Source organism: Cnephaeus nilssonii (assembly GCF_951640355.1).
Source record: "Cnephaeus nilssonii genome assembly, chromosome: 19".
NCBI classification, from domain to species: Eukaryota; Metazoa; Chordata; class Mammalia; order Chiroptera; family Vespertilionidae; genus Cnephaeus; species Cnephaeus nilssonii.
The window spans coordinates 28,552,138-28,578,530 of NC_137090.1; the positions used below are offsets into that span (position 1 = coordinate 28,552,138).

Genomic DNA, 26,393 nt, shown 5'->3' on the forward strand with positions numbered 1-26,393 from the left:
AGAGCCAGCATCCAGAGTTTCCTTTCCATGTTGAAGCAGAGTCCAGTCCACATGGCCTGAGCCACACAGGTGAATGCAAGAGAGTGAACTCCTTTGTTTGGGGGATTATATGTCCCCAAATGTTCTCGGGCTTGCAGTGGCCCTGTCTATTTTGACCATTTATCTCTGTTTCCAGGTTTGACTGACAGGCATCTTCCTAGTCATGCTGACTCACTGCACATACCTTTATCTCCCCTTTGTTGGACCCCTTCCCCAGTGACCTACAGGGAATGGGCCTGTGGTTCCCTGTGGAGTGTGGAATTGCAGCTTCCTGGTGAAGCTGCCCAAATGACATGCCTATAATGCCTGGCTTCCCCCTTGCTCCTTTCCTATTATTAATAACTAGCTAATTATAACATTATCAAAACCTATTGGAGCCCTAGTCAGTTTGGCTCAGTGGATAGAGCGTCAGCCTGAGGACTGAAGGGTCCCAGGTTCAATTCCGGTCAAGGGCATGTAACTCTGTTGCAGGCTCGATCCCCAGCCCAGGTCGGTGCACATGCGGAAGGCAGCTAATCGATGTCTCTCTCACATTGATGTTTCTCTCTGTCTCTCACCTTCCCTTCCACTCTCTAAAAATAATTAATGGAAAAATATTCTCATTACCAAAACACAAAAACAAAAAAGGGCAAGATTTCCTATAGGAGACTGGGCAGGGAGTTGGCAGTCAATTTGGAAACACACAGTAGAAAAGACTTCTGTCCTAAAATATTGTGCATTAATAAAAAACATGAGGGAGGTACAGTAAGGCCAGCCCATCAGGAGATGGTGGCCATTGAAAAGATAGTTTGGCGCCCAAGGGGAGGAGGCATACCACCTCATGGGGTCCACAGTGGGAAGCACCAGGGTCTGTCCGGAGGCAGTGGAAGGAGGAAACTGGAGCAAAAGCCTTCATTATGATTTCCGTGGAAAGGAACAGGGAGGCAGGGTAACCTGATTTAAGATGAGCTAGTTCGAATAATTTCAGCAGGCTCTGGGATGTAGGAGCTGTCCCTAGACAATTGGTACCCGGCCCAGGGTAATCAGGACAGAGAAACAGTGGCTCTGTGTGTGAGAGCCCAATAAAGGGGGTGGTAGAGGTGTGGACTCTGGATTGGTTGGTTTCATATACAAAAAGCATAGTCATAGGCAAGTTGTTTACTGTTGAGAAGTTGGCTGACCTTGGGAGGGCCTGTCCCTCCAGATCAGATGTCAGAGCTTCAGGATACAAAGTAGTAAAAGACATAACTAATCCACCTCTATTCAAGGAGTGCCACTTGTCCGTGAATTTCACGCCTGGACATGTTTTGCTGCCTTTCCTTTATTAAAGAATTCCCCTCTTTCATATGGATTTGGGAGCTTCTTTGCATTCCAACCCTGCTCCTCATACTTGTTAATGTCCAATAGCCATGTGGAATTTCTGCAGGATTCCACTGGGAGCAATTGGTGCTCCTCTCTGAGGGAGTCTTTCTTTGATAGGCTTTGGGTCTCTCTCTCAGGAAGTCTTCACTTCCTGTCAAATCTTAGTTCTTCTTTATTATTCAGAAGTTTCTTAAAGTTACTGTTCATTCCTATTTTCCAGAGCTTTCACTGATTTAATTCTTCCCTGTATATCCTTTTGCTCATTTTTAATAATATTGCGAGGTTGAGGGAAGGTAAAGTGTGCTGAGTACCACCATCTAGAACAGGGATCCCGTCATAGGTTTAGTTAAATGGGCGAGAGGGAGGGACAAAGTCTGTGTGTGACAATGGTAGTCTTGACAATAGTAAGGAAGATATGTAGAGGAGGGAAAGAATGAAGATAGGGAGACCATTTAGAAGGCTGTGTAATTCTTTATAGTGTTTGACTCCCCATTAATTCCAATTCTGGTGGTTTATCCTAAAGAAATGAGCAGAGCTACATACTTAAGAATATATGTATGAAGAATATTCATCATAACATGATGTTTAATGGAAAATAATTGGAAACTATCTAAAATGTCTGACAGTAAAAGAATGGTCACATAAGTATGATAACTATCCAATAAAATACTAGGCAGGTACTTAAAGTTCCATTTTTAATAACAGTCAATCATGAGAAATTCTCATGTTATGGGGGAAAATTTTAAAGGTTACAGAGCTATAGATGGTATATTTTATCTTAAAAATAAAATATTAACAGTGGATATTTTGGCAATGTCAAATTATGAAATTTTACGTTTATGTATTTGTGCTTCATATACTATGTAATGAGCATATGTTATATTTAGAATGATAAAAAATATTATTTTAAAAACAAAAACCTGAACTGATGAGGCCTTCACTCAGGCATGGCACCCTGTTTGTCAGTGAATGGACCATTATAAATTTGAAAAATATTAGTTGGCTCCATATCAAAAATAAAATTCTGGCCCAAGTAGAGGGCCCTCCACTTTTGCAACAATCAAGTTTAATCAACATAAATGTTTGGATTATAGAAAATAGTGGATCAAAGACTTTTTTCTTACATATATAAGAGATATGGACGCTGGTGCCCAGAGGGAGCTGTTTTCTGCCGAAGATCTCTGCCAGATTAAAGACGAGCCAGGGGTATATTTCAGTATTGGGCAATAACATGAAAAAAGTCCTATGGCAGCTTGCAATGCTGCCCGGTGAGTCGTGTGGGTGGTTGGCATTTCTAAATAGCTAGGATGATTTCAGGAGTTACAAAAATATCTGAGTCTTACCAGGATTCTCAGGGTCACTCTTCCTGCCCTTTGCAACTAATGCAGTGGCTCCCAAACTTGTCTCCTAATCAGAATTATGTAGGGAACTCTTTAAAAATATGTTAAGTCCTAGGCCTCACCCTGGATCTATTGCTTTAGAATTTCAGGGGGATTCAACCTTTGAATCAGAATTTTCCAATTTCTGAAGGTAATTCTGATGCAACATCAACTTTGGGAACCATTGTGTTTTCATACCTCTTTGCCTCTCTTTATATTCTTGGGAAATGGGCAAGAAGACAGAAAATGTGAAAAGCTTAGCTAACTGAGAAAAGACCTTCAAAACATACAATGACCTATAGGAGACAGGTTTAAAAATGACTTGATATTGTTCATTGTCATTCGAAAGAATATATTTGTGACATCACAGTGATGCTTCATCCTTAATCCCTAAATGGTGAGCCAGCACACCTCAGTGGCCAATGAAATGCATGCTTGCTTCATTCTGTCTTTTTGGGATACCTTGAAGGAGCTAAAGTAGTTTTGTCCATGCATTACAGAGAGCAAAAGCTATGAGTACATACATACAAGAATCACCATGGGGCAGGATGATCAGGGAAAAGTAAATGGGTATAATAGCAACCATTCACCAAGCATGTATTTTGAGCCAAGAACTGTGCTAAATGAATTCATTACATTGATCTCATAAATGCTCTCAGTGAGCCTGTCACATTGGAATTTGTTTTGGTCTAGAGAGGCTAGATATGATGGGTAGCAAACAATCCCATAATACCTGTGGTTTAAAATGACAGAGGTTTATTTCCTGCTCATACCTTATGTCCACTTGAAGTTTGGCAGAGGACTTTCCTCCATGACATTCTCACCCAAGGACAATGGCTGGTGAAGTGTCCACCATCTGGAATGTAACTGGTTGCCAAAGCTGGGAGAAGGGCAGACAGAGAAGAGTACATCAGCTGTTCTATGTGTCCACCCGGAAGTGACCCACCTCCCTTCCACCTTTGGCCAAGGCAATTCTATAGTCAAGTGCAACTTAATGAGGGCAGGAGATGACATTTTGTCAAGTGATGAGAGAGTCACAGAACTGGAAACATTGGTGATCTGCACTACTATCTTCCATAGTATTGTATTATTATCCCTTATTTTAATATGAAGGAATTACCATTTGCAACAGCATGAGGGACCTGGAGAGTATTATGCAAAGTGAAATAAGCCAGTCAGAGAAAAATAAGTATCACATGATCTCACTCATATGTGGAATCTACTGAACAACATAAACTGATGAACAAAATTGATCTAGAGACATAGCAGCATGGATCAGACTAACAGATTTTAGAGGGAAGGAGGGGGTGGAGGGAAGTTGGGGCATGATTAACCAAGAACTTATATACATACTAGAGGCCCAGTGCACGAAATCCATGCACTGGGCGGGGGAGGGGCATCCCTCATCCAGGCCTGCACCCTCACACAGTCCAGGACCCCTCGCTCCTTACCGCCCACCTGCTCACTGCTCCTTATCGCTCGGCTCACTGCTCCTTAGTGCTTCCATGGAGGCGGGAGAGGCTCCCGCCACCACCGCTGCCCTCGCCAGCCATGAGCCCAACTTCTGGCTGATCAGCACTCCCCCTGTGGGAGTACACTGACCATCAGGGGGTAGCTACTGCTTTGAGCGTCTGCATGCATCATAGCAACCAGTCGTTCTGGTCGTTCCACCATAACAGTCACTTAGGCTTTTATAATTTAGAATATATAGATATGGACACAGACAATAGAGTGGTGAAGGCCTGGGAGGGGCTAGTGCGGAATGGAGGGGATCAATGGGAAAAAGACAACAACAAATGGAGGATCTGTAATACTTTCAACAATAAAGAATATATAAGACAGAGCGAAAATATAAATGTATAATTTAAAGACAAAGTAAAAATTGATAGAACTATATCAAAATGCATCTTAAGCATAAAATTTATTGAACATAAAAAAATAATAAATTCAGAAATTGGGATTGCTGAGCCATTTACATTGATAAAAAAAGAAAGTTTAGATTGAAATTACTTTAGAGTGCTTTATTTAATAAAATCATATTTTGTGAAAAAATATAGAGATTTTATTGATTTCAGAGAGGAAGGAAGAGGGAGAGAGATAGAAACATCAAGGATGAGAGAGGATCATTGATCAGCTGCCTCCTGCACGCCTCCTACTGAGCATCAGTAGCCTGCGACTCGGGGATGGGCCCTTCCCTGGAATCCAACTGCGACCTCCAGTAGTACCGTGGCTCTCTGTTCATCTGTGAACACAAATCCAGACACTGACTGAAACCACCCTCCCCACTTTGACTACCCTACACCCCTCCTCCCACAGGACTCCCAAGGATAAGTGCGGAGACGTGCCACCAAGGGGTGAGGCCCGTCAAGATCCAGTATCCTTAGACAAAGCAGACATCCTCAAGGAGTGATAGATGCAGACACTGAGTTTCTTGTTAGAGTATTATTTCAACTCACATCTACATTTCATTTTTCCAGGCCTTCATTTTGTAATACACTTGCAGTTTTTAGCTCTAGTAGGGAGCAGTTGCCCGAGGTGCCAGAAACAAAACCGGAAAGAGCTGAGTATCAATGTTTTCAGCACATTTTACATTTGGAACAAGGTTAACATTATAAACCATGTTAATAATGAGGTCATATCCAAGAATTTAGTGCTCTCTCTCCAACTCTCTATTTCTATCTTTCTCTCTCTTACACACACATGCACACATGACTATCTTGGTACATGTGGTCAGAGGCTATTCTAATCAGATCTGCCCACCTCCTGACATTTTAATCACTGGAACAGTTACTATTGCTTAGGAAAAAACTTGAAAAGGACTTGAGTAAAAGAGCAGAGAAAAGAGAACGAAGTTTGGGGTTTTGTGGGTTTTTTAAAATAAGCACTCCACCTGGCTGGCTTGACTCAGTGGTTGAGCATCAACTAGGAGATCAGGGTTCGATTCCCTGGCTGGCACAAGCCTGAGTTGCGGGCTCAATCCCCAATAGGGGGCATATGGGAGGCAGCCAGTCAGTGATTTTTCTCTCATCATTGATATTTCTGTATCTCTCTCCCTCTCCGTTCCTCTTTGAAATCAATAAAAATATATTTTTTTAAAAAATAAGCACTCCAGGAATAGATGCTTAGGTTGCAATTTTTAAAAATTAAATTAGTAAGATTATATTGGGGGTTTGACACTACTTCCCCTAGGAATAATCATAAATGAACACAGCACTGATTCTTAGATCTCATGAAAAACTTTTTCAAGCAATGCCCTCTTCTATCAGTTTTCAAAAGGCATGGTCTTATTTTCCAAGGTCAGCAACTACTGTACAGTTCTGTCCATGAAGGCCACAGTTTTGTAACCTTGTTTAGCATCCTTTGAGTATATCCTATCTAATAAAAGAGTAATATGCCAATTGACTGTCACTCCAACACACAAGATGGCTGCCCCCATGTGGTCAAAGATGGCTGCCCCCATGTGGACACAAGATGGCCAGCAGGGGAGGGTAGTTGGGAGGGACCAGGCCTGCAGGGAAGGGTAGTTGGAGGCAATCGGGACTGCAGGGGAGTGCAGTTAGGGGTGACCAGGCCAGCAGAGGAGGGCAGTTAGGGGGGGACCCAGGCCTGCAGGGAAGGACAGTTGGGGGGGACCAGGAATGCAGGGGAGGGGATTTGGGGGTTACCAGGCCAGCAGGGGAGGGAAGTTGGGGGGAACCAAGCCTGCAGGGGAGGGCAGTTGGGGGTGACCAGGCCAGCAGGGGAGGGAAGTTAGAGGTTGCCATGCCTGCAGGGGAGGGCAGTTGGGGGCGATCAGGCCTGCAGGGGAGGGCAGTTAGGGGTGACCATGCCTGCAGAGGAGGGCAGTTGGGGGCAATCGGGCCAGGAGGGGAGCAGTTAGGCGTCGATCAGGCTGGCAGGGGAGTAGTTAGCAGGTGATCAGGCTGGCAGGCAGAAGCGATTAGGGGCAATCAGGCAGGCAGGCAGGCAAGCGGTTGGAAGCCAGCAGTCCTGGATTGTGAGAGGGATGTCCGACTGCCCGGTGGTATCAGGCCTAAACGGGCAGTTGGACATCCCTCAAGGGGTCCCAGATTGGAGAGGGTGTAGGCTGGGCTGAGGGACACACACACACACACACACACACACACACACACACACACAAATTTCATGCACCGGGCCTCTAGTACAGTATAAAAATGAACTTGGAATAGTGGTCTGGCTTTTCAGGGAATGAAAACCCTATTTCTCAATCAAAGTGCAGATGTTATCTTGTATGAGATACTTTACAATCTCTATAGTCATTCTTTCCTTTTATTTTTTTAAATATGTTTTTTATTGATTTTTAGAAAGAGAGGAAGGGAGAGAGATTTTAACATCAATGAAAGAGAAATAGGATTGATCAGCTGCCTCCTGCATGACCCCCACTGGGGATTGAGCCTGCAACCCTGACCAGGAATTGAACCGGTGACATCTTGGTTGCTGAGTCCACACTCAACCACTGAGCTGGGCTATATTCTCTTTTGAAGTAAATACTTTGTTCTTATTGGCATTATCATTAATTGACTACACATAGTTATCTGACAGTCGATGGTGAACTCTTTAAGGAGAGGGGTAGCTCATTCATGTCTGTAACTCTGTACCACTGGTCCATAGCAAAAGTCTTGTCACATGCAAATGCACCCCAAGGGATGCTGGCATTGCTAAATACAGTGTGCAGAGGGGCCACTGGTGTTAGAGGGCACTTTCCAAAAATACAGAGCGAGGGAGTTAGAGAGGAAGGAGGATAAAAGGGAGAGAGGAAAGGAAGGAAGGAGGCTGGGAAGAAGGGGTCTCTTCTTCCCAACTCATTCATTATTCCCCTTGAAGATTAGGGGTGCATTTTCCCCCATGACCTCAGATTAGAAACATGATGATGGCAAAGAATCCCTTTAGAACATCTGAGAGCTACCTTCCTGAGATCCTTCTTTCGTGGCATCAGTGTAGTCTCCCTATTATTAGGGTAGTATTTTCTATTTATGTTGCAACCTTTCTAGGGATACACATGGTCCCAATGCAAAATATTCACCAGGGAGATTATCCTTGTCAAAGCCATTGATTAGACACTAAGACATTGTTCAGTCCAGGTGCCAATACCTTCATGCTAGTACATGCTACTGTGAAGCAAACACCTTAATCATGTTGTGTTTCCCCAAGTGTGTCAATAAGTGCTGATGTATAGTATATGTGTGCTTACAGCATATATAATATATATGAATGGATGTGGTGTTTGGTATTCCATGCCTGAAAGAACAGCTGATTTACTTTGTAGCATTTATGGACTGCTTTATTATTCTCAACAACATCACATCCATTCTCTTTGCATGCATATTTGATAGCATCTTGATGGACTTATTTGATTTGACCCAGTGTTTTGATGACAGCAGGGCCATAGGAAGTGCACATTAACTTACACAAATCATTTGCTCAAGTCACTTCAGAGTGTGATCCTGCCCTCAGGTGATTTGTGGACTTGCCAGCCCTTTCATGATGGGCAAAATAGCATAGCATGCCCTATAAAGCCATGGCCCAGGAAAAGCTATCAGTGATTCCCGAGTCAGTAGGGCAATCTCCTAGGAGGGCTGCCAACTGTGTAAGTATCATCAGTCATTGCCAGATTGTATCATTGGCTTCAATTCCACGTGAGTCTTCCCTTCTGCCTTATAACTTTCTCATAGGGAGACTGTGAGACCGAGCAGAGTGACTGTAGGTCAGACTAGAGGATCATGCACCAGTGGATTGGTCTTAATAAATACTCATTAAAGAATGCTTTGGGCAGGAAGGTCTGAGGCTTGATTTTGGATAACACCTGACCTCTTCTTCTTTCTCAGTCTTGGAGATACCACACCTAAGGCCAACGTTCACATCCTCCTCTTTGTGTTGCTCTGGTTCTTACCTGCCTAAAGGCGATCATCTTGTACCCTAGGACAAATAATATGTATTTGTAGTTGTGTCCCCTTCCATCCTTCTCACCATGGTGTCACCTCCGATTATCTCAGCTGGCTTCATTTAAAAGCATCTTTGGTAGAACATCAATCTATGGAAGTTTGCCTGATGTCCAGAGTAACTTGTCCAATAAAGGTAGGTCATTGTTTGTGCTGGATTGCAAGATCTGAAGTACATTAATTCACTCAGCACATGCATTCTTTTAGCATGCTTTCTTGGCAGTCCGGTATGTGCCAGGCGCTTAATAAGACCTGGTCTTTGCCTTTTAAACCTCTCCAGCATGAATGCCTGGCAGAATCACCAGCTGGGCTGGGAAAAATATGCATTTCTAGATTTGGGAATTTGTAAATAGAGGGCTCAGGTGAGCACTAAACCTCAAGGAGCTCTGCTTTAAGAAGCATATGATCTTGCCTAGAATGTTGACATGGTTCTAAGAGACAACTTTATAAAGAGTACAATGACAAACTCCATCCTGTTTTTTTCTACTCTGTCATAAAAGTTGCTTTTCCTTCTGCCCACATCAGACTAGCTTTGTTCAGGGTTCTGAGACCTGCCTCCTACATGACCCTCGTGGAATACTATCAAGGATCTGGAAGAGGGTCTCCTTTTCAAGTTCCAGATGAGTTTTGCTTTGTTTCCTTTGATCGCTTATATTACTTGGACCTGAGAACCGCACAAATAAATTCACACATCGTATCACTGAGGCCCAAAGAGGCCTCCGAACAAAGTGAGTTCCTGGCAGAGTCAAGAGCAGATCCCGGGCTTCCTGATCTTGACGCATGACAATGGGTTCCCTTTCATCTCCTCCCTTCGCCTTTGAATATTCTCCCAGGGCATTTGAAATGGTGTGTGGTTGGGTTTGTGGTGATCAGAGGAGTACACATGAGACTTAAATGTTCAAGATGGAAATTTTTCACAATTTAGCTTCAATGGAGATAAACTTCTTAAGATTATATTATGATTTTGTGTCCAGCCTTAATTAGCAGGCAGTAGTTCTTTTTTGTTAGCGTTTCTTTATGACTTTTCCCCCATTGTATTTTATGTTTAAAAACTATTATAAGCAACAAAATCATCCTATGTCACTATATTTTGAATGTCTTTAGAGATGCACAAATCTTTTTTAGAGGACAATGTTCCTATTAAAAATGATTAACATAACTTAGATTAAACAGTATTTTGGCTTTCAATTTTTTACACATGTATGCATGTATGTGTGTGTGTAACTTTTCATAGAACTTTTTTTGCCAGGATTTTTAGGCTTCCTCACTAACTTAGCATTCCTTCCTATAAGATTTCTTTGAGAATGATCGTAAGTGTCCAGCATCAACCCTCTTGAACAAGAACTGGGGAGGGTGAGTGACTGTGTAGATACCTGGCCATGTTCAGGAGAGTTGCTCATGGTATGGTTTGTAAAGGAGGGTCTTAAGGTCAAGCAGAAGATGTCAAAATACCAGGTGGTCAGTGAGATCTGTGCAGGGAGGAAGGAAATAAATTTTCAGTTGGGAATTAGAGAAGCAGTTAAGTCAAAGCCACAACGCTGTGTGGAATTTATTAAAAGGGAGGCCAGAAGATCAGGAGACATACCAACAAAAGTCAGACAGAGGTTGGGCAAGGTCCGCTGTCTGGAATAAGGTCAATCAGGGTAAATTTTGTCCATCTTAGCCACTGAGTGCCTTTTACTTGGCTCTGTCCAGGGTTCTGAAACCTGCTTGGCACCCTCAAACTCAGCTGTGGCAGGAGACAGCATGCTTAAAGCTGCAAGCGCCTTCTGAACAGCAAGTCAGTTCCTTCCAGAGGCAGTGCCACAATGGTGCACTTATAACCCGCAGCAGTAAAAATAATTTGAGCATTATGAGAAAAAGTAGCAGAGATCCTAGTGCTTTGTGTAAAAACCTTTAAATTCCCATTTCATTAAAAATTCCTCTCTGCAGCTGGTGGCAGAGATTACCATGGTTCACCATCTGTGCGGATTAATGTTTACTAAAAAAGAGAGAGGGGGAGAAAGCAGCAGATGAGATGAATGGTTTCCCAGGTACAACAGAAAGCTAAAGGAGACCCTCTTTCGATGACTTTTTGTTGGTGTTTTGCTTTGCCTCTTACACCTGCTTTAGTTGAATCTTGATGGAATTGCTTAAGGAAAACTCGGATTTCTTTATGTTTAAAAGACTGAATAGTGTAGAAACTGTGGGTCATCCTTCAGTGGTTAAGATTTGCATTTATGCCAACTTGGCGTTGAGAGGCTTTTAGAATTGGTTGGAAATAAGTAGTCACCTTTGGCACTTTCCTTTCACATTTGCCATTCTGGGAAGATTTTCCCTGCTACTTACGCCCTCAGTTCACAAGCCAGAACCTCAGATTCTGCCCTGGGGGACCACAGATTGCCACTGGTCTGAATCTAATGAGTTACAAAAGTGCATCTCATATGCAGGCAGACTTAGATCACTGGGTGGTTGCCTTCCAGTAACTTGGGTTTCTAGTGAACGAATAAAACAATATAGTCTTTCTTTCTTTCTTTCTTTCTTTCTTTCTTTCTTTCTTTCTTTCTTTCTTTCTCTTCTTTGAGCACTTGCTGTGTGAGAGACACAGACTTTGCTTCACTTGCATCATGGTTTTGTTTTGTTTTAATTCTCACAATCACCCGGACAAGTAAACACTATCAGCCTCCCCATTGTATAGTAGAGGACACCAAGACTTCACTTAAAGAACTTGCTGCACATGTCAAAAATCAAATGCATGTTAACATTGATCTTTGAAGTCAGCTCTGTCTTTGTGTGCAGCCCATGCTCTTACCCATTACACCCCACAGTCTCCTTCAATAGTTAAGTTATTTCCAATTCTATTTGGGTGCTTTTAGACCCAGTCTTAATATGGGGCATCTCATTTCCTTGCAAATCGTGCTTTTTCCTCTCAATATGCCACGAGTCATCATTACCGGGAGCAGAGAGCATCTTACTTACTGCAATTACACCTGCTAATCAATTCTGCATCACTGCCCAGTGTTATAAATGTCTAGTTACCTATATTCTATTGACATGTGGCCTCATTTCTTACTGAAATGGGCAATAGTCTCCATTTTAGAGGCTCTCTTTCTAATAGCACCAGGGAGCCAAGGAAATATGTCAATCTGATTGCCAAACAAACAGAAATAAACCATTGTAGTCATTTCTCATACTGGGGATTCATCCGCTGAATACAATCCAGGTGCTTCTGAGTTTTAACTTCGCAGACAAGGGGACTATTTCTGAGGAGCTGAGCCATTATCTTCCAATTCTCTCTTTAGCTTTTCTATTAATAGCTGTCTAGCTTGCATGTAAAATATTTTCAGTGTTTCCTCATGGGGATGAAAAGCCATTGAATGGGGCTACATTTCTATGAAGCTTTCAAAAGTAAATAGCATCGCCATGGGACTATGTTAAAAGACATCCTGGGATCCTAGGATCCTCTGACTGTCTGGCTGGAGGTCCTGATGGTGGTATGATAGGGGCTGAGAAATAAATGAGCCAAAATGGGTGGCCTCCTAGTGCCTCTAGAGACACAGCCATGAATTAAAAGAGATACAATTCCTTGTCTTTGTGGAGCTTACATTCTAGAGGGAGGAAGAAGCTAAAAAAGATGGGCAGATTATTTTATACAAGTGTGTCAGATGGAGACAAATGCCATGGAGAAAAATGAAGCAGGGGCGTGGGATGAGGAGTACCAGGGTGCGGTGGAATCATTGGGATCTGCAATATGCAAGTCACACCTCAGAAGATGACATAGGGACCCTGGGGAATTTCTACTGGGGAGAAAGAACCGAAGAGGAAAGATACAAGCTTCCCACCCCCCATCTCCATTGTCCCTTAGCCATTAGGTTTCTGAAGGCAGGAAACTGTGCCTTTTCAGTACTGGTATGGTCTCCTCAGCACAACATCTGACACATAGTAGGCCCTTAATCATTGTTTTTTGAACCAGACTGCACCCCTCAGACCTGTCTCAGGGAGCCAGAGTGCCCCTCGACACCTGAAATATCAGTTAGCATTCACAGCTCCACCCGCATGCCTCAGTGTGACAAGCAGTAAGCGCCAAGCCTGCAGGTTGCTTATTGATTTGACTAATGAAAAGTAATGGAGTGGCAACTGAAGTGACATTAATATAACGTGGAGAGGAATGAACACCAGGATTGAAATGCTCCCATGCATTAAGGCACCTCTGATACTGAAAGAGGAATATGGTTTTCTTACGCAGTGTTTTCTGTCTCATTTCCGCAGCTCTCAGCGCTGTGAAATCCTATTGAGAAGGTGTGAAAGGCAAAGGCAGGGCTTTAAGAAGGAACTCAAAGTCTGTTTCACTGTAGTAAGAAATAGGGAGAGTGGGAAAAGCTCAGTGGAAATAGTAAAAAGTAGAGGAGGAAATAGAATAAGGGATGTGTGGGGGCTTCAAGTGCCAGAAATAAATATGCCCTCTTCCCATGTGGTTACAACAATAGCCTTGTTTTGACTTCTATTACTCATTCCATTATTTATTCAGCTAATATTTACTGACCACCTATCATAGACTCTACTAAGCACACAGGGTGCTTAATCTCTATGTAATAAAATATTTGGCTGACCTTTGTTTGCCCCTGGTTCCTGGAGGTAACCACTAAAACCTTGGAATTTCCTGGTGATAGGAGTGTCTTGTTATTCATAGTGGACCCCTAGGACCACACACCTGCCCATGACAGTTAATGGTAAGGAGCTGGCCATGACAAAAAAACCAACCATGCAATCAGAGGGTTAGGGCTTTGATCCACCAAATGTCAGCCCAGTCCTGGCGAGGGAATGGGGCTGGAGATTGAATCCAATCACATAGCCTCCACAACTGTGAGAAAATAAATGTCTATTGTTTAAGTCACCCAGGCAATGGTATTTTGTTATGGCGGCCCAAGTTGACTAAGACAGTGTCTGGACCCAGAACTCTTATACATAATTATTGCACTGAATTTTGTTTGGAAAGAGCTCTTCACTTCTGAGAATTACTATCAGCACATGGCATCCTGTCTCCTCTAGAGTGCAATGGTGCACCTGGAGGTGGGAATGTCTTAGGGCTTAAGCCAAAAAAAAAAAAAAATAGAGTTCTGTTAAGTGCTGGTTCTGTCTAAAATCTCTCTTATCTGAATGACTAGAACTATAAATATATATTGTAATCCGTTCATGGTTACTGAACTCATCACCAAAGAATCCTAAGAATCTCTGTGCAAAAAGGGATCTCCTCATCTGATTCTAGAGTCAGGTAGTCCTCCAGCTGAAGCTTGACTACCTTTCCTGGTAGATGATGCTTCCTTCATGCAGATCAGATCATCTGAACATTTCTTCAAGGAGTTAAAATGTACCTCTGGCCCGGCCGGTGTGGCTAAGTGGTTGAGCGTCGACCTATGAACCAGGCAGTCATGCATGGTTCGATTCCCGGACAGGGCACAAGCCCGGGTTGCGGGCTAGATCCCCAATATGTAGGTGGCAGCCGATCAATGATCCTTTCTCATCATTGATGTTTCTATCTCTTTCTCCCGCTCCCTTCCTTTCTGAAATCAATACAAATATATATTTTTTTAAATAAAATAATACAAAGTACCTCTGTGTGTTTTGTAGTCATTGATCTTGGCTCTGTCTGTGAGAATTAAGGAAGAAATGGTGTCCATAACCAGAGAGTAACTGTTGTATATGCTCTTCTACTTGGGCCTCGTGGAATCCATTACAACTTGTTTTAAGAAAGTCATGGTTCTGGTTCTTTTCAAATATAGCCTTTAGTGATTCATCTTTCACCATGACCCTTTGAAGTGTGTAGTCATACACATAAGTCACATTTTATTCAACTTTTATTTTCTGCGTATGTGTTCATTGTTCACACTAGGCTTCTTTTATGGAAATCAAGTCCCCTGATATGAAGAAACAAAGCAAAGCCAGATTAATTGGCTAATTTTCAAAGGCTTAGTCTACGTTGATTGCAACTTTTTTTCATGAATTTTTTATTATGTTCTCTCTTTGCTATGCCAAGAATTGCCTTTGAAATAATACCACGTAAAGTTGGTATATGAAAGTTGACCCAAATCATCTTTTTTTTTTTTTTTAAAGCACATATCATGACCTAGTTCTCATTCTTCCAGCTCAGCGGTTTAAAATATAATGGGGTGGGAGGCGGGGCATAGAGTTTTCTTCATAAGTATAGCTTTTCCTAGTGCCTTTCCAACCTTATATTCTGCGTCTGTCCAACTTTTTTTCTTCCTCACATCCTCCTTATTTTTCCACCTTTGCAATTTTAATCTGTGAATTAGGGAATGTAGGCTGAAATCAGAGAATTAAATAGCCTTGGGTTTGAAAGGAACTTTAATAACCTCCATTGCTGCTCAAAGACATTCTACTTTAGCCCAGCAGATACCTGCCTCTGATTGATCTCCCCACCTAATGGGGAACTCACTGCTTCCTAGGCTATATGCCTTTGGATAATTCTTACTTTTTAAAATTCCTGTTTATCTTAAGCAAAAATTATTCTTTTCCTTCTATCAACCCTCATTGGACCTCTTGGGCCACATAAAATATGCCTTATTTCTTCTCATCGACCTCAGCTCTCTGAAAGATAACGAGAGGCTTAAGTTGTTCCACTATAGTCCCTTTAAGGCCTCTCTTCTTGGGCTACAAGGAATGTCTCCTTTCTGTTTTGCTAATTTTGTATAGCAAAACCAGGAAAGGGATACAGCTTCCAATTTTGTTTTCCTAAATCTCCAAATACAGTGGTATCCCTCTCTAGAACAACTTTGCAAGAAATAACACATTCACTTTCCTTCCTTAAAGAAAGTATTTACACACACACACACACACACACACACACACACACACACACACACACAATTACCCAGTATTTTTGAGCACTTACAATCTGCTAGGTGCTTTATATAGTTTTCTCAGTTGATAGTCCCAGGCCCTCCACAATCCCAGCATGTGGCTTTCAGGTGATTCGGCTTAATAAAATATGAAGAATTTTTAGGTACGAATAGTTACTATGGTTCCTTGATTATCTCTCTCAAATATCAGCTGTTTCTTATGGGCTTTCAACAGATATTCCTTAGAGCATGCACTTGTGTCTTTGATTAAAACATAATACTACTAGTTCTCACTGCCAGGCACGTCAGAGCACAGAAGTGATGCGTCTGTCAGAGTCGAGTCCGGAGACAGAAACCACCCCAGGTATTTTATCGGAGAGAATTTAGTTAGTATAAATAGCATGGCTAACTAGGTTTGATATGCCTGCAAAGGCAAAGGTGTCACAGAGGCAGCTGTTGCAGGGAGCAGATACCACTTCGAGGGCAGGGAAAGCTAGAGGAATAAATAGTAAAACCTACACGCCCGGGCAAGGTAGCTGGAATCAGACCTCTGAGAAATGGGTCTTGTTTGGCCAGCGCTGCTGTCCCTCAGCCGAGAGGACCCAAACCCCTATGGCGCCTCAGATGGTGCTGATGTCTCGGAAGGGCCTCCGTGATCCTGGTTCTGCAATGTTAGAAAAACCGCTAACTGATTAAAATTGCTCCTACAAGAAGGAACTGCTGCTGCTGGCATGAAAAAGCAAATGATGCCAGCAACATGTTGCCAAGAACACAAAGCAGACCTGAAGGGTATCAGTCTCTCCTCCCTTGTCTGGCTTCCCAGTCTCCTCTGGCGCCCCCTACTGGCAGAACCTGTCCTGGCTCCAGCACAGAGCCCCAGCATCACAAAAGGAAGTGTGGGAAGCTGGATTTGGTGCTGAGAGGCAATCGGTTCATATATGGCACAGGAGGTGTTCTATGTTAAAATTTCAAAGAGTATAGTGTCTATTCTTGGCTCAGAAGGAGCGACACAGCTCACAGGCGGTGGCACGTGGGGAGGAGGAGTGAATCTAGTATTTAGTGCAATATCTTTTGGTCCCATTCTCAGTTTCTTTCCTTTTCCTTCCAAATCTCAGCCCATCCTTGAATACCCTCCAGTGATATTTTAATAAGGGAAAGAAACCAATAGCTGCTATGTTGTCATTGGCACATACATCATTGAAGTGTGTAGTGTGTTTCTGCCCCATGGATGAAAGTTACGAGGCAGAGGAAATCTACTTCCTGCTGAACATTCAAAGTCAGGATCACTGGGAATGACTGGGAGCAGCTAACATTTGGGGAAGCATTCACCCTCGGGATTCTCTCAAAGCAGTGAGTGTGGCCAATGTCCAGCTATCCCCCACCACTCTGTCCTTCTCTCAGATAGTTATCCGTGCAGAGCTGCAGAATGACATGGCAGGCCCCTGGCCTCCATGACATCAAAATGTACATCGCGTATTTGGTCCACTCTCCTAGCCATTGCTGATAGTCAGACGTCCAGCCGCTTAATTTGCCAGGTGTTTCGGGGAAAGAGAACATGAGAATGTTGCAAACGAGGTCTCTGGGACTGGCCAGGCGGAGAGAATTGCAGATCTGGCTGCGCTCGAGCCTCTCCGTAATTGGATGGTTCTAAATAGGAAGGAATAATTTTATGGGGTCAGTGCTGGGTCCTTTAAAAGCATCTACCACTTAAAAATTAATGCTCGATGACTGCTAAATTCCAACGTGTCTCGAGAGATCAGAAGAGAAAGGGTTTCCGGGAATGGGATTTGGAAAGAGCATGAGGATGAAATGGGATATGTCTGGGAGGAATGAAGAAAATTGTGAAGTTCAATTCTAATAAATCAGACGGCAGTCAACTTTGCTCCCTCCCTGCCTTACTTCCCTTTCAACAGCCACGCAGCCCAGTGTGGCCTGCAACAGATCCCTTGCCTCTCACCATTGTACCCTATCTTTATCCGACTGCACTGCTTCTGACCTTTGAGTAAGAAATACAACATTTGCCCAACCAGTGTGGCTCAGTGGTTGAGTGTCGGCCTATGAACCAGGAGGTCACAGTTTGGTTCATAATCAGGGCACATGCCCAGGTTGCGGGCTCGATCCCCAGTAGGGAGGGTGCAGGAGACAGCCAATCAATGATTCTCTCTTATCATTGATGTTTCTCCTCTCTCTCTCCCCCTCTCCCTTCTTCTCTGACATCAATAAAAAATATTTTTTAAAAATACAACATTTATTTGAATGTGATTTGTGGCAATCTTCAACCACAGAAACCCTCAGAATTCTTAACATAAGGAACCAGTCAGACAATGACTGCCCTGCTTACCAAAAGTAATAATAAGTAACATTTATGTAGTTCTTTACAGTTTATAGTGCTCTTTTGTGTTATGTCCTCTAGTCTTTGCAAAAACTCTATGAAGTATTTTTTTTCCATTTTTCAGATGAGAAAACTGAGGCTTCGAGAGTTCATGTAACTTGTCCAAGATCACATCATCCTAGGGAGCAGAGCTGGAACTTGAACCCAGCTCTTTTAACTCCAGTATTCATAGCTTCTCAAGTGGCCTGTGAGAAATGTGGCACAAAGGCTCATGTTCCTCACTGGGTGGGTGGGTCCCCCAAGGTCACTTCCAGACCCAGCCAAGAGAATAATCTTGGACACCTTTCTAGGTCCGATAATGCCAGTCTGAGTGAAGAAGATAACAAACATGGGGACTGGGGAGGTACTAACATTCTAGTGCAGAATGCTGACCATTGTATACCAGGCCTTCACACATTCACAATGAGGCCAGGGAGGAGTGTAGATCTTGCCATTGTCTGGAACCCTTTGATTACGAGAGAAAAAGATGGAGTTCGTGATTGTTCACCTTCAGTTCCCATAAGAAGGTGATTACAGACATTAAGGAAAAGGGTATGGAGGTTCCTGGGAATATTTAAAATAGAACTGCCATATGATCCAGCAGTCCCACTTCTGGGTATATATCCTGAGGAAATGACATCTGGATCTCGCAGAGATAACTGCACCCTCATGCTCATTGCAGCACTGTTCACAATGGCCGAGCTATGGGAACAACCTAAGTGTCTGTTTATGGACTAGTGGATAAAGAAAATGTCAGAGAGAAAGAGAGAAAGAGAGAGAGAGAGAGAGAGAGAGAGAGAGAGAGAGAGAGAGAGAGAGAAAGGGGGAGACTGATTGGAATACCATTCAGCCTTAAAATAGAAGGAAATCCTCCCATTTGCAGCAACAAGGATGAACCTGGAGGGCATTGCTAAGTGAAATAAGCCAGACACAGAAAGGCAAGTACTGCATGATCTCACTTATATGTGGAATCTAAAAACAGTCCAACTGGTAGAAGCAGGGAATGGAATGATAGTTTCCAGGGGCAAGGGAGGGGAGACGACAGGAGGGGGGAATGAGGAGATGTTGGTCAAAGGGTACAAAGTTTCAGTTATACAAATGAATGAGTTCTGGGATCCAATGTACAGCATAGTTAATATAGGCAATATTAACTATTGTCTACAGCATAGACAATAGTTAATGATACTATATTACACACTTAGAATATGCTAAGAGGATGCATCTTCAGTCTTTTCAAACCACACATAATATACATAAAAAATAACTTTGTATAGATGATGGATAAATTATTTAGCTTGATTATGGTGATTTTTTTCTCAATGCATGTATCAAAACATCAAGTTATATACCTTAAGCATATACAATTTTACATGTCAAAGATATCTCAATAAAGTTGTTAGAAAAACAAGTGATTACAACAGGGGGGGGTATGGTCATGAAATTTAATTCTGCCACCAATTCCAGAACCCTGCTCTGATGCAGAAATAATTATATTAATTCAAGAACAATAACTTTTATTGTTCACTTACTATGTGCATCACATGCCTCATTAATTCCAACCACATCCTCTATGGCAGGTACTACTATTGTTCCCATTTCACAGATGGGAACCCTGAGACTTTGAGACACAGGGATTCAAAAGGCAGCTCTAGGATTCAAGCTGACTCCAGCACCCATGCTGTCAATCACTACATCGTATGGCCTAGACCCGTGGTCGGCAAACTGCGGCTCGCGAGCCACATGCGGCTCTTTGGCCCCTTGAGTATGGCTCTTCTACAAAATACCACAGCCTGGGCGAGTCTATTTTGAAGAAGTGGCGTTAGAAGAAGTTTAAGTTTAAAAAATTTGGCTCTCAAAAGAAATTTCAATCGTTGTACTGTTGATATTTGGCTCTGTTGACTAATGAGTTTGCCGACCACTGGCCTAGTCGCACAGTCTGTCGTTAACTTCTCACTAGCCACAGAAATTATTTCAATATGACGATTCTCTTCACAGGATTGCACAAATGATCTGGCTGTAACTGTTTACGGCATTCCAGCAGAGGCAGGGACCAAGACACATTAGAGCCAAGTGTTTTAATAACTTCCTGCGCTGGCAGTTATAAAAACGGAACTGTTGCTGCAGGTTCGAAGAATTAAAACATGGCAAGGTGGAAGGAGCCCTTCAAGCCAGCTTTCAGAAGTGCCGCTTTGCTCTTGTAAACAACTTTTATATACCCCCTTTCCAGTGTGTATAATGAAATGACTAACATTGTCAGCTGTAAGCAGAGCTATTACACCGCAGCTGAGTATTTTGTAGCTGGAACTCGGTTCAGGAAAACACACAGAATTGGTGGCAAAGGTAGGCTGTGGGGACGCCCCGTCTCTGCGCAGGCACATGTTCCGCATCCTCCCAGAGGGAATGGCCTGCACAGAGCCAAACGAGGTAAGAGCGCCGGGTACATCGCACCTGCCCTCCTCAGTGTGAGCGAGGCTCCAGTCTGCACGTTCTACTTCTGCTTTTACTGCTCATACCCCTTGGCTCTTGCTCACTAAGGTGGGAAGGATGGTTTTCTCTCTGCCTACCTACAATCCAGAAACTTCTCTGGTTTGCATTTCTGATAGAGGTTCCCAGAGAGATTTTTTGAGGACTCCTTCCTCTCCTCCTCTGGTTTGTGATTTACATAGTAATAGAGTTATAGTTTCAGGTGCAGAGTTACGAATATTCGGAAAAGGACAGTATGAGGTTACTGAGACCCTCCCCAACTTCCAGGACGTGGGCCTTGGGCAGGGTGAGGGATGGGCACGAAAGAGAAAGTCCTGAGTTTCTGATCCCCTCTCAACCCTAACTGTGTGAAAAATTAGTCTTTTTCTACGGGGAGACACTCTCACAGAATCAGAATGATTGTTACTGGGCTTGCTCCTGCAGACTAGACCAGAAATCGTAAAATTATGGAAGCGGACTATTGTGCCTGTGTCATCCGCTGTCTCTTCTATCATTCCAACCGTAAAGACAGACTCTTCTAGTTTCAGCCCTTTCCCATGGAAACGGCTATGGCAACAGAACAGAACGTGGGGATGTTGCTCATCCCCCAAACCCGACAGTAGTTTGGTGCTAGAATAGAAGAAAGTGAAGTCATGTGTGGCCCGGCCATATCATGGCAGGTAAATTCGGGGAGTATGGTGCCGGGACCACTTTCCTCTAGAGTGCCTGATGGCGTAGCTCTTGGCATTCCTAAGAGTGAACCTTGAAGAGTTATGCTAATGATGGTGCTTCTCAACTAACTAAGGCTCTTTCTGCTAAAATACAGGGACATTGTTTTGTCTGATAAAATCAGTAGCACATGCCTGGCCAGCGTGGCTCAGTGGTTGAATGTCGACCTATGAACCAGGCAGTTGGTCATGATTCGATTCCCAGTCAGAGCACATTCCCGGGTTGCGGATTCGATCCCCAGTGTGGGGAGTGCGGGAGGCAGCCAATCGATGACTCTCTCATCATTGATGTTTCTCTCTCTCTCTCCCTTTCCCTTCCTCTCTGAAATCAATACAAATATGTTTTTAAAAAACCAGTAGCACATGGTGAAAGGTGTATACTGCCCTTGGGGAAAAGCAGCCTTTAGAGTCGATAGCCTTTTCTTTAGTTCTTCTTCTGCCACAATATGCAGATTATGTTCCCTCTCAGGACCCCAGTGTCCTGATCTGAATTCCCTAGTTGTTTATTGGGGATTTGTGTATCGTGTCATGATTTTCATGCTCCTCGGTGGCCACTTACTTCACAACTCTCGGTCCTTTTATACTGATCATCTCTACACTCTTTGTGGTCTTACGGTAAGCATTCGGGGCTTTGGGGGGTCGTCGTTGTTGTTTTGCCGAAATGTCTCTCGTCTGTTTTTGTAGGGGTGACCCCTTAAATAACCAGGCTCTCCATAGGAAAACAAACCGAAACAGGAGTTTAGAATGCAGCGCCTCTCCCACTGCTGCTTTGGGGGATTGAAGAAAAAGCTCCACTACATTAGGGTTGGATCTGCTTTAGGAAGATGGTTCACATCAGGTAGAAAGCTCAAAGGGCCAGGATTTTCCGGGGCCAGGTTGGAAATGCTGAAAGCACTGGAAAGTCCAGGTCCTTAATACTACCTTTAGTTTAACCCTTGCGCATTTGCCCTGGGTGTAGACACAGACTTCATCCCCTCATTGGTAGCCAGACTAATTGAGGTCTAAAGTTCACTGCTTTTTCCTCTTCTGTCTCCTGTGGTCTCTTCCCATTCATGGGTTAATCACATTGCCCAAATTCTGACATTTTGAGGGTCCACCAAAGGAAGGAATCGTACCTCCTTGCCACCACTGCTTTTTACTTTGAGGTAGAGCAGATTTAGCTGTTTTTAAGCCCTGCAGCTCAAATGACGGAGAGACTAGCCAGGCCTAATGGCCTTCATGTACTGCTGACCAGCAGAAAGCCCGCCCAGATGGACCCCTGGGTGTGGCCCCTCGGTTCCCTGTGGTCTGGGCTCTTCACTCCTCATAAAACCAATTGCTCTGTCTTCATCTCTTTGCATTGCTCTTCATCCCTGCTGTAGTGGTGGCTGAGGGGAGGGGACCCTAGAGCCTCCTTCGGCTGTTTGTATATAGGTATGTGACAGGATAGTGAGCATTTTAGCGTCACTGAATTTGAGACGTGTCTTATAGTCAATGGTGTGGCATCGTTTCATAGTCACCACTTTTTTCCTTTTTTTAAATGATGGTGTGTGTTACAATCTTGCCATTGTGGAGTAAAAAGTATCTGATAGTTCAGAGTACTTTCCCCATAATAATAAGAGCTAACGTATGTAGAATGCCCACCGTAGGCTTGATGGGCCACTCTGTTTAATCCCCTCATCATAATTACTCCTCAAAATGGCATATCCCCATTGCATAGAGGAGGAAACGAAGATAGAGTGATTTGTGAAAGTCACAAGCAGCAGGGTGCAGAGTCACACCCAGGGCGGTATGAATCCAAAGTGATGCTCTTTCCTCCTCTCCTCCTTGAGCTGGGCTCTCAGTCTCCCAGGCAGCCGATTTGGAGGAGAGAGGGGACCATAAGAACACAGACTGTCAGGTGACCTTGGGCAAGTTCCACAACCTTTCTGTGCCTCAATTTTCTCATCTGTAAAATGGGATGAGAATTGCACCTCCCATCGGCACCCACAGGCACCGCAGGCTCCGTAAATGAGTGACTCTGTCATTCCCTGGTTTGCTGAATCCCCTGTGGGCATCATCTGTAGCTTAGATATGGCTTCCATTCCTTCTCTCATGTCATGAGCTAGGTGCCCAGAAGCCTCTGGGGTGCCCTGTACCGTGTACCTCTTCTAAGAGAGCAGGAGGGGAACCTGGGACTTGATGCCTCTGCCCTCCCGGACTGCCCTCTCCAGGCCTGAGCAGAGCTTGCCTTCCTCTCAGCCAGTGTCACTAGGAAGTGACTTCTCAGCTAGCTCTTCCCTTCACCCAAGTTCGCCAGCAAACAGGAGCTTCCCACAAGACCAGCCCCTGGAAACCACACACACCAGACTGATAAACCCAAGAGGTGTATTGCCTGTGCCCGTATAAAAACAGCACAGAAATGCATTCACTCTCCCCCAGAGAAACATTTTCCAGCCACAGCGCATACTGCTGTCTGCTGCCGGGTCCTAATCCTACATCTCCTGAATGGCCAGAGATAGTCTGACCTCACTGCAAAGGAACCACGCCCAGCAGGTGAAGCTACTGCCCCCCCTTCCCCCTGCCCCCCAGCCCCGGCACTGTGAGCTCATGTACCTGGGCCTTGGTTTCTCATTCTGGAATGTAGGTTGGCCAAACTAACTTCCTTCAGGCGGACGATGAAAGGAAAGTACCACTGAGCAAGCAGAATGTCCCCTTGGAGTCCTGATGGGAAGAGGGTGCCTCTCATCCAAGGCCAAGTGCACGGACCGGAGGGTAAATACCTGAAGTGAACCTGGAGGCAGGTGCAGACTGAGTCAGAGAACACATGTGTATAACAGATCACCAAAGCGGGGAAGCCAGAAGTGGACACAGAGCCAGCGGGAATGAACTTGGGGATGGGGAGTGGACAGGAGCGCTGGCTGGAGTAAACCTGCCGGTGGTGACCTGGGCTAAGGGAAGTCAAGGGCAAGGGCCTGGGGTAGGGTATGGAGGCATTCCCCTGTGGGCAGGCACATCCGCATAAAGGGCTCAGTGGGACAGGCACTGCAAAAAGCAGCCCTCACACACAGGGAGTGGCTACTAACTAAAGCAGGCACAGCATCCAACCTCCCAGCCATGCCCCTGACTGACCAGCCTCACACAGCACAGCCTGAGGGGCCCCAGCTCCGGGTGGCGACACCGTGGCTTCCAGCATGATTAGATGACGGCAGTATTTCATCTCCCGCTCTCCATCTAGCAGTTTCTAGGGGTTTTATTATATAGTTAAATATCACCGGGACCTTTTTAATATTCTCCTTTTTATTAAACAACTAATATATTAGTATTCAGGCTAATGTCTGGCAGGAGTCTCCAGCTCTATTGAGCTATCTATCTATTTACCCTCTTTCCACTTTTCCAAGGACATAGGATAAAGTCCCCCTTTTTCTAAATGGGATACTTTCTTGCTGAAATAAAACAGGTGAAACAGATTAGAATTTCTAGATTAAAAATTTGCCGTGCCGTTGTTCTCTTAAAAATGAGGGAAATGGGGAACACCGGAATTATGTAAATGGCATGATGTAGGAGTAGTACATGTAAAAAGTAGTAATGAGCAACTAAACTTGAAAACCTACTTTGTGCAAGTCAATCAGATGCCTTAAATTAATTAACCTTCACAACTACTCTGTGAGATGAATACAGCTGTTATTCTCATTTTACATGGGGTGGAACAGTATAGCTCTTCAGAGGCAGGCCTAGGATTTAAATCTAGATCCTTCCAACCCTGGAGCCCAAATGCTTAACCCTGGACACAGTATTTAGATTCAGATCTGCATTTGAATTTCAGCTGTGTGACTTCAGGCAGCTTACTTGACCTCTCTGAATCTATAATATGGAAGTTCATTATCCCTACCTTAATTTTTGTGATGCCTAAATCAAGTAAAACATAGGCAAATGCCCAGTATTATAATAGTACTATATCTGGTACATCGTACTTTAAAATATTACCCAAATTTCTAAATAATTGAGAAAATCAATAGAGTTTTTGTGTTTGAAGATTCTTGGGCAATCAGTCACCTCCACTCACCACTATAGTGGGAAGACCCCGGACAAACCCGATCTCCAACCCTCTGATTCAGTGACGCTGGAATCCGCTGGAGAGGAGCTGGACTGAGGACCTTGCCCTTGCTGTGTGGTCTTGAACTAAAGAAACAGCCAACGCTTCGTGGGTTCTACATTGAACACTGTGCTGCTAATTAGTGCCTTACCAGCCTCACCAGGGAGGAGGGTACTGTCGATCGCCCCTATTACGGGTGAAAATCCTGAGGCTTGCCACGATTTGTCCAAGGTCACACAGTTAAGTAATAGACCCCAAATCCATCTCTGCCAGATGCCAAAGCTGGTGGGTATCTCCTAAGGCCACCTGCCGATCCTGCCAGCAGTTTGCATATGGAGGCTGCGGTAGGAACGGCAATAACTACCTGACCAAGGAGAAGTGTCTGGAGAAGTGTGCTGATATCCCAGGAAACACCATGGATGATGCGGCCACCAGCAGGAACCTGGCAGATTCCTCTGGCCCAAGTGTCCCCAGAAGGCAGGGTTTTGATGGCCCCTCCAGCGATGTTTTCAACTACAAAGAATACTGCGCTGCCAGGGTGGCCACCGGGCCTTGCCACGCATCCTTACCACGCTGGTACTTTGATGCCAAGAACAACTCCTGTGATCGATTTATCTATGGAGGGTGCTGGGGCAATAGAAACAACTACCTCTCCCAGGAGGCTTGCATGAACCACTGCCTTAGCCCGAGGTCCTACCCAGTCCCCCCCTGCAGCACCATCAAGGTCATGGATAAGGTGTTACTGGTGATGGTCATCATCATGACGCTTTTCCTGCAGCTCTACCTGGTCATGATGTGGTATATGAAGCAGAAGTTTGACCTCAACTTCTGCAGCTCCAGGGACGATGAGGACCCCCTCTTGATGAAGAAAACCTGGAGAAGGGGTGGGCAGACAGCTGCAGAAAGCCCATATGCTATTTAAAATAGATGGATGTGTTATGATCATTAGGGCTTTCGCTCTGTTTGTTACTTCAGAAGTTAAGAAGGCTGCTTCCTGGTCCCCCAGGCAGGTTCGCTTTGGAAACCCTCCCCAGGAAGGGTTCTGGTTCACGTTGGGATGGCCTGGCCCCAGGCCAGAGTCAGTGCCCCTTAGATTTCTCTCCTCCAGGTACAGTTTTCTTTGTTTATGGTGAAACTTTTCACCTTCTTTCCTATCACAGAAGTGATGCTTGAATAGTTTTCTTTGTTTTGTACGTAAGCAGGAACAAAAGTTTTTGTGGGT

General features: G+C 44.2%; 2 protein-coding genes across 6 annotated transcripts in view; both read left to right on the forward strand.

Moving 5' to 3' along the window:
* CA10 (carbonic anhydrase 10) overlaps positions 1 to 26,393 on the forward strand; it is a 387,612-nt gene that overhangs the window by 187,126 nt on the left and 174,093 nt on the right. The window lies entirely within an intron of this gene.
* LOC307115357 (kunitz-type protease inhibitor 2-like) lies at positions 16,168 to 26,093 on the forward strand (the record flags this gene model as incomplete). Its single annotated transcript, XM_079798582.1, has 3 exons — positions 16,168 to 16,226; positions 20,154 to 20,266; positions 25,423 to 26,093. The coding sequence occupies 3 exons, from the start codon at positions 16,168 to 16,170 to the stop codon at positions 26,091 to 26,093; spliced, it is 843 nt and encodes a 280-aa protein (XP_079654708.1).